Source organism: Apaloderma vittatum, unplaced genomic scaffold (assembly GCF_000703405.1).
Source record: "Apaloderma vittatum isolate BGI_N311 unplaced genomic scaffold, ASM70340v1 scaffold13099, whole genome shotgun sequence".
Classification (NCBI taxonomy): Eukaryota; Metazoa; Chordata; class Aves; order Trogoniformes; family Trogonidae; genus Apaloderma; species Apaloderma vittatum.
The window spans coordinates 4,425-13,211 of NW_009733683.1; the positions used below are offsets into that span (position 1 = coordinate 4,425).

General features: G+C 42.0%; 1 protein-coding gene across 1 annotated transcript in view; it reads right to left on the reverse strand.

Moving 5' to 3' along the window:
* The window catches only part of LOC104278895 (lysosomal acid lipase/cholesteryl ester hydrolase-like), an 8,681-nt gene extending 349 nt beyond the window's left edge, over window positions 1-8,332 (reverse strand). Inside the window, 8 exon segments of the mRNA XM_009876010.1 lie at window positions 982-1,050; window positions 2,370-2,441; window positions 3,189-3,329; window positions 4,284-4,420; window positions 5,283-5,392; window positions 6,166-6,364; window positions 6,612-6,726; window positions 8,210-8,332. Coding sequence (XP_009874312.1) covers window positions 982-1,050; window positions 2,370-2,441; window positions 3,189-3,329; window positions 4,284-4,420; window positions 5,283-5,392; window positions 6,166-6,364; window positions 6,612-6,726; window positions 8,210-8,332 — 966 coding nt within the window.
* Between the last annotated feature and the right edge of the window lie 455 nt (window positions 8,333-8,787).

Sequence of the window (8,787 nt, forward strand, 5' to 3'; positions counted from 1 at the left end):
CTACAGTAAAACAGTAAGGATGGAGGCCACCCTCTTAGTGCTTATTTCTCTAACCTCATTCTTGTCTACCGTGAAAAGGAATGATCTATCCTGTTCCTATGTCTTTCCTTAGTGCATGGCTGTGAGTTGTCATGCAGTCTGCAACCTGCTTGTGCCCTTCGGAGGTGGGGATATGGAAAGTGTCTGTCTTTATCAGGCAAGAACTGCAAGGTGGTTGTTCACGTATGTCCCATTTATGCAAACTCCTTTTCATGCTCTCATAGGCCAAGGAATGAAAAACTTTTAGTTGTATTGTTCCAGAATTCACTCGACACTCTAGGTCACAATATTGCTACTGATGGAGTAATAGCTTGTGAGTGTACTTGCCTTGCCTGTAATTAAGGAAACACGAGGAGTAGAATGGGTATCTTCTGAGACCTGAGCCAAATGACTTAATGCAGGATGTTTCTTTGTCTACAGTGTGATAAAGGATCATATACAAGATGCTTTTAGATTGTTTCCTATTATCTAAGGGTAGTTCTGTTATTCTTTTTCTTGTGACTGTGTTTTTGGTCAGTTTCTTAACCATCCAAAGCATTGGGAATAGAACATTGCCCATTCCAAAATCTAGACTTCAGTATTTACAGATCATATATATAGATGAAAGATGTCTGAGAAATATTTGGGGTCTTTCTCCACTTGAAAAATAATGTGCCATGCATTAAATAAACTGCCCTGACACAGATAAGCTCACTATAAGTCAACTGATCTCATCAAATCTCAAAAAATTGTCAGAAGAGTTATTAAATGTTGCAGAAGGAGGGCAGCATTTCTGAGTGTTGACTAGGCAGTATCCAAAGCTCCTAGTGAGCAAGTTTTATCCATTTCGTTTTTTCAATACAGGATATGTTAGTTCACCATAGCAGTAGTGTCCACTTTGCTGTCCGCTTAAGTTTTGTCAGGACCAGAGGCTGAGTTCTCAGGAAAACCGTATTGCCTTACCTGGTTGTATCTCTTCATGTTTTCCTTAGAGCCATAGTCGTAAGCTTGAAATCGATCTGCACGTAAAAGCTATTAATGATGTAGCAAGGACAGATAAAATGAAAGTGTTAAGAGGCAGAGCAGAGTGCAGGAGTTGGTTTTTTGCCTGTGCTTGAAGCCAAGACTCAGGCAGTGGACTGTAGGTTACTCCCACCCCTTCCTCTGTTGCAGGCTTCCAGGGGTACTGAGCGTGAATTCCAGGGTGAGTGGCTTCATTCTTGCTACCTTTCTCTCCTAATCCTCAGCTGCCACCCTTGGTATGTTTTGTTATTAAAATTTTGGTTGGCTACAGTTGGGGTCTCTGTTTGTGACAAGGAAGTGTGTCAGGGCTGTTACTAGACTAGTGTAACGTATGATGCCTCCTCACACGCCTTGATTTTTTCATTTGGGTTTTGTCTTGTCTCCTCACAGTAGTAGTGACATTTCCAGAGGCTCTGTTCTCTTACAGAGTTTGGCTATTTGGAGCAGGGTGTGATTAACCTAACACTAAACTGTTGTCTTCTTGAATGGGCTTTCTCTAAAAGGAAAAATAAATAATAAAATATAAATCTCATAATGAAAATGTGTGCATTATTTTTTATCCAAATTTGTAATAACCGAGGATATGTTAGAAAACTGCTAGCTTGTCTGTATTTTCTGGCTCCACATGCTGGTAGTGTGAATCCTGGGATTGAGCGTGCATGCAGGAGTATGCATATATTTAAATGTTGGCAGAAGTCTCCACAGTGCTGTGCACATACAATGATATGTTTTTGAGCTGACGCTTTCTTGCCGTGCTCCGATTTGGAGCATAGGCAGAGCAAGCTTAGATCTGAGGGTGGTGTAAGACTGGTGTAAGATGCCAGCAGAAGAGGTGGTTCTCCACTTTGCCATTGTGCCAGCGGAAGCGCTTATGTGCTTAACTGGCTTTGGGAGGTGATCCAGGCTGCAATTAAACCCCTGGGAGAAAAGCCTTAACCTGGATCACTTTTCTGTCTGGCTCATCCTCTGGCTGCTCAAGTTTCCACTATCCTCCTACTGCCTGTCAAGTGCCTGCAACATGCTTGTGCTCACTGCCGTAGCTTTCAAGGCAAACGTTGTCATAAAAGATGAAGAGTGGAAGCCGTTAGAGCCCAACATGCATTGAGGCCTGATGTGCCCTGGGGAAATCTCAGTGCCTGATACCGAAGAGGCAATTCGGGTCATGGGTCTGGTGAGCCACGGGAAACTGCGCTCTCTCTGTGGCAGGCACACATGGCAGCACGTGAGGAGATGTGATGGGCACTTTCCCATCTGGACTTCCCTGTAGGCTGTTGGTTGCATAAAAAGCTGTAGTAAGGGTCCATTTATAGGTCAGTACACACTTATACCTGATGCCAATGAATAACGTTCTTTACCGATGTTCCAGCAGGGTAATGTGCTACGTATATGTCTATTCGACTCTGGAGAGAAAGCAGAAGTTATAAAGGCAGTGATCCAGTGTTGTGAGAGAACAAAGGACCCGACAAACGTACTGCTGTTGTGTTAAAACCCCAGCCAGTATACAAGGAGAGACTCATAAATCATGTAAGTTCACAAGCAAGAATAAGTATGAAGAATTTTATCCCTTTGGGATAGTCTTTCCTGTATTAGTGTTTAGTCATAGAGAAAATGTCATTTGGGGAATGTGTATGGCCTTTGTTTTTCCCAGTTTCTACAGTTTGAGTACAGCCAGAGTAAGGTAATGAGATCTTGCCATTGAGAGCAGTGTAAAGAAACAGTTTTGAATTTTGGCTAGAAATGTTTTCGTGTGAGGTGAGCAAAAAAACCCCCATTTTGTTACATTAATGTGATCTGGATGTCATCCTAGTTGGGAAGGAAAATATGAATTGTGCAAAAGAAAAAGTCTTTCTCCATTTTAAAAGGTTTTGGTATCTGTCCAACTTTTCTTTGCCTTAGCCTCAGAAGAAGGGATGGTGAGGGACATCATTGCAAGATGGGACCACTCTGAATTCAGCCTTTCTTCTTTGTGTAATTTGAGTGTGTTAAGTGGCAAATCTTGTCGTTAGCTGAGGTCATAGTTGTCATTACATGAAAACCTCAACACATTTCTCTATGTCCCTGCAACTGTATGTAGACATAAGGAGTAAAAATATTTTCATTCAAAATTACTTTAATTTTACTTGTATTAAGGTGTTAGACATGCTTACCATATTCAGACTTTGTATTCTGTCCCCAGTTATGTAGGAGATGCCACTGCCACAAACTTTTCCCAGATGTCTGCAGAACCATATTAGAGGCTTTTTCAGCAGTTTATTCTGTTCAAGAACTCCTTTACAGCCAAGTAGTAACTGAAGGGAGGAAAAGCGCAAAACTTGGGTATTTTTGTGGGTTTTTTCGCTTGCTGCAGGAATGACTGTCACTCCCTTTTCTCTAACAGCCATGCATCTTAACTAAGATTGCTGAAACTGCTTGCCATCCCAGCATCCTTTAAAGTACGTTCTTCTCAAAAGCACACCACAAGTTCTTCCTGCTTCTTACTGTTAGGCATGAGTCCTGGAGGTCATGACCCATCTGGTTTTAGTGCACTGACCTCAGTGAGTAAGGGCAGTTGGCCGCACTCATGACTGCAGAATATAGGAAGTTCCTTTTTGCCTTAGTATTTCTTCCAGGCAGGTGCACAAACTGTACTGTGAGTATTGCTACTAAGTAAAGAGGTAGCAGACAAACAAGAAAGGTATAGAGCTGAATACTCCAGTCACATAATGGGTACAGCTTGGACAGAAAGAGGATGTGCTCCTGCAGTTTGACATGAAGTATATCATGCAGAATTCCCACTGTTCCCAGCAAATTCTATTAAATTGGCAAATTCTGGTGTGAAATAGGTATTTCTCTTTGAGTTTTCTTCATCATTTTACAAGTAAATATTTCATAAGCATAAATGAACTGCATGTCTAATAAAATTAACACATGAAGTACCTTATTTGTAGTGTTCTACTAGTGCTTAAGGACAGATTTACTAGATGATGTTAGAATTCTTTTATTTGGATATTTATGAGCTTCCTTCAAAAATATTTTACACAAATAGTGAGGAAAGTATGCCTGTCATCTTAAAGAAGTCTTAACAGAGATAACATATCAAGCCTTGCAGCTCTGTGGAAAGTCTGAAATCTACTAGCACTGTCAGCGGTCTGATATACTGAATTCATTCTTAACTCATTAGCCCCTTAAAATCAGTTTGAGTTCAGTAAGTCCAGTAGAGACAGAGCAGACAATTATGTGTTTTAGAAAGAGGAATGACATACCCTGATCAGTGGTTGGGGAAGGCTTGCAAATGCTACCAGAGGACTGGTAGCATGTGTGATGGTGGCTACTGGTCCCAAAGCAAAGAACACTTTAACCCTTTGAGCCAACTCAGGATAAGTAGAAAATGCTATTAAACCTGCAAACACAGAAGACACAAGTCAAGTTAGTGAAGAGATCTCCACAGACAAGATAGATAAAGAAGCAGTAGACACCAAAGAGGTGAGAGTAGATTAGCAGCTCATTGTCTGTTTTCTACTTTTATGCTGCAGGCCTAAGGAAAGTGATTGGTTGTTAAAACTTTTATTTGGGAGACAGAGTTAATTCTAAGGATGGAAGTTTATTGGAGCATGTCCAGATATTGATTTTCTCAGAAGTGACAATTTTGTGTTAAGGCCATTTTCTGGAGAGAAGATGCATTAATCAGATCCTCTTAATTCAAATTTCCTCTCAAGTTCCCTGACATCTAATAAAATAAAGATTTTTTTACAGCTTTCAGTCTCTAAAAGGCTATATATGTTTACGCTGGCATGCAGTATTACAAAAATTATCTGAAGATTAAAAGCAGAATTTTTACTGGTAACTAAGTGCAAACTCAGGTGAGCGTGAATGCACATATAAAGAAAGGGTATGTGGAATGAAGGGGAAAGGTAAAGGCAAAGAAAAAGATGAGAAGCATCCCAACCTGTTTTCTGAACATGTTTACATTTCTCCACTGACGGACATTGTAAGAACTTTAACCAGTTGCCTAAAACATGGGTATCTAAAGATCATTTCTTCTGCAAAAAGACTCTTAGAATGCATATATAAGACGAAAGGAAAATAATTCACCAAGAATGTGGCCACACGCAACCTCCTTCTATTTTCTCTTCTGATTCTGTGTTTATTTTTGTAAAAGGGCAACAGCACACCACTGCATAAACCCCAATATCTACTCTTGGATCTTTATACGTAAATCATAAACACAAACACTAACTGTTTTGTACCCAGGAAAACATTACCTGCAGTTGAAGCCTCTGAGTGACCAACGTAGTACACATCCTTCTGTCCAGTTTTATTCATGATGAAGTACAGCTCTGCTGGAATATCATATTTACCAATCTCACTGAAGCTATAGGGGAGAAACAGAAAAAATAGTAGATAATTTGGCTATCACAGTGTGAGTTACTGAATGTCAGTGTTGCTCATTGCACCAAGCAGGACCCATTGAGAGATAAGCCTGCACACTTTGCATTCTCGCTTGAGCTGGGGAGGGGGGTAGAGGCACACAGCTGTGCTGACAGGCTACCCGATGCCTTGTGCTCTCTGCAAAGAAGGTGTCAGTTTTGCCCATTAGCTGAGGCTCTTGGCAAAGTAAATTTAAACAATGGTCTCACCAGCATGAATTACAAAAAATATTTCCCTCTTGGTTAACGTAAGCTGTGGTAGATCAGACTGAGCAGAAGAGCATCCTCTCCTGTCTGTGCTTGGGACATGGTATCTGGTGGGACATTCCAAGGTTACAGACACCTCCCCATGTGGGAAACCAGCACTGTGGATGGACAGACATGACCTATATATGTCCTGCTTTGCTTCTGCATGTGCTGATTCCAGAAAGGTCTGTCCAGGTCACATAGCCAAGCCCTTCATGTGACCTCCTGACAGGCTCAGAAGTACCTGCATCTGGGGAAAAGAGTTTGTCTAATCTCCTTAGATGTTTCATGTCCCACGTGAAGACAGATTATATGAAAATCAGTAGGGTTTTCATATAATCCAGAAGGGGATTTATTTATATAACCAGAAGGGGAAAGGTTCTGCATCCCAATATTAACTGTCCAATCTTAATGAATATTAACTAGTCTCCTGAAAGTTGGCTTCTTCAATAATTCTTTCTCCATGGAGTACCTGAACTGCCAGAACTCTTTCTGGCACGGTTTAAGGGTCTTGTGTTTTAAAGACCAGGTGTTCCCTCGGGTGTTTCCCATCCAGACATCATAGCCAGCATCTGCAAGGATGAAGCCTAGGCTGTTGTTGGGTAGATTAGTAATCCAATGAATAGAATCTGCTAAAGTACCGTGATGTAGTAAGACCGCAGGCTTTTTCCCTGAAAAAGAAGATGATTTTCTTATGCTGTAGTAGTAAGAAATGTCTAGTTAAAACTGGGGTGCAAAGTCTGGATTTGCAGGAGTTTTTTAACTTATATACAGAATTCAAGCCACATTCCTGACTAGGTGCTCCTGCTGACATGAAAAGCTGTGGAACATGGAATTGTGTGTGCAAAGGTGAAAGGTGGGGAAGCCATGTAAGAGTTAGGTCTCAGACTCTTCTTATGTCAGGTAACTATATCACACCTGTATTTTGATAGTTCCTTCCAGCAGGAATTCTGAAAACAGCAAGAATATATCCATCCTCTGTGGTGACTTCATATTCCTCACTGGGGTATCCATGATATCTGATAATTTCACTCTGTGCAAAGCCAAAGGAGAATTTGTTAACATGCATTTACAGTATAGAAATGGGTAGAGAAGGTGTCTGGAGGCTACTTCTGCCCAGGAATGTGAATCTAACCAAGAATGGTCAGGAAGATGAATATGATAACCTATTTCCGGCTTTTTCTCTAATGCTGTGTGTTGTACTTGTAGGAAGGACCCAAAAGAGATTCCTGTAGGACAGCACAATTCGTACCTCTCTCTTTTGAGGATAATCAAATATGTTCTGTAACATAGCCATGGAGGTGGGAGCATGCAAACAGCAGTGAGAGCAGTTGAGCTGTGTTGGTGTATGGTCTTTAATGCTGTGTCTCTCAAACTGAAATATCAGGAGCTGTAATACAGCTCAGATGGAGGCACCTAGTTATACCTGGAGTTTTCCCAATGTACCCCATATTGCTTAGGTTTCGACTAGGTAGTAATTGCTGTAGCAGTGGTACCCAAGCACTACACAGGCTTATAAGAATGGCAGGATCATGGAGTTCACCTGTACAGTAAATGAGACTGTTCTGGGGCCCTGCAGCTTTGGTTGCTCGTATTGTTATGTGTTAGGACTGTCCTGGGAGTAGCTTTTTTCCTGAGCATACCAGTGTTATCCACCACTTTTTCTGGATGCATCTTAGTTCTTCTGGGCTTCAGGGTTGATGCTATTACACAGTTTGGATAAAGCTGTGCTGCTTTGGAGGGTAATCCAGCTGAGCGGTGTGGGCTGTTCTGTGACAGTAGTGCAAGGCCCCTGGCCCCAGCCCCTGGCTCATGGCTGACAGTGAATTTTACAGGTCTTACAAAAAGATACATCAAAGTCTTCTTCAGACCTGCTTACATGGTAGCTGTCTGGTGTTTGACCCCATATTATGGAAAAAAGCAGAACTGTGTTGAGCGACCTATTTTGGAAGAGATAGTTTGTCATGTTTTGCAAGGCTGATATAAATCATATCTTTCTAGAGATTCAACATGCAGCAATATCTGTACAAAAGTGCCGAAAGCTGTGGATTTTGGGCCATAATGAATATTTTCTTGCTGAAGTGTGATTAGGCAAGCCAGGTAGGGTGGATCTCCTACTATAGACTCAACCGCCTATTACAGTATTGTGTGGAAATCTTTGGTGATTTGAAGCAAGGGGTCTTGGATTACTTTATGTTGAGGGAATCTGCAGTTTGAATAAGGGTTTCATTCTCCCTTACCACTATACTGAGCAAACAGATTGTTACAGAAGAGGAGGACTTCCCCTGGGACTAGAAACCAGCCTTTGCCTCCGCTGCAGGAATACTTCTCTCTGACAGCTCAGGCTGTTTGAATAGGAGCATCCATATTTTTTCTAGGTCGGCACTCCCTATCACAGTGCCAGAGGGACCCCTTTGAAGGGGCCCTACTTTTAGCCTCCTGACAGAGACTGTTGGTGTAAGTGGTGCTTGTAGAGGCAATTTAGAAAGAAAAGGAGAGAAAGTGACCCAACTTACAACATTCATAAAGCATTCAGGGTTACGAGTCTTCCTGTACCGGCTTTTTTCTTAGTTCTTAGTGGAAGGCGCGGCTGAAAAGGTGATTCCTTGGGAGAAGAGCAGCACGAGGAGGCACCACATTTTGGGGCTGTGTGAAAGAGCACATGTAGGGGGGTGTTGTGTTAGGAAGAGAATGGAGTGGAATTGCAGAGGAATAGCCAGGTGGGGAGTCTCCAGAAGGTTGCCCAAGATCTGTTCCCTAGGGGGCTGCCAGAATAAGTACCTGTGTGAGGATGAACTGTCTACAGTTCGCGTTTAACAGGAGCCAGGAATGAGTCAAATACTCCAGGACAATGTGGAACCCACCTGAGGGAATGTGCTTGTTTGTGCTAGTTTGTGCCATGAGTTCCTTCCTTTCTCTCTCCCACATGGTCCTCCCTGGTGTAAATCTGTGTCTTGTCTGCCTGGAGGAAGGACTGCATTTTCATGGCTTTTAGGGATTGACTGATGGCCACAGGGAAGCTTTTCTGAACATAAATTGTAGAGTGCAGTCTGTTTAGTTAGTGCCCTGTATTTTGGCTATAGCCACCTTTGCA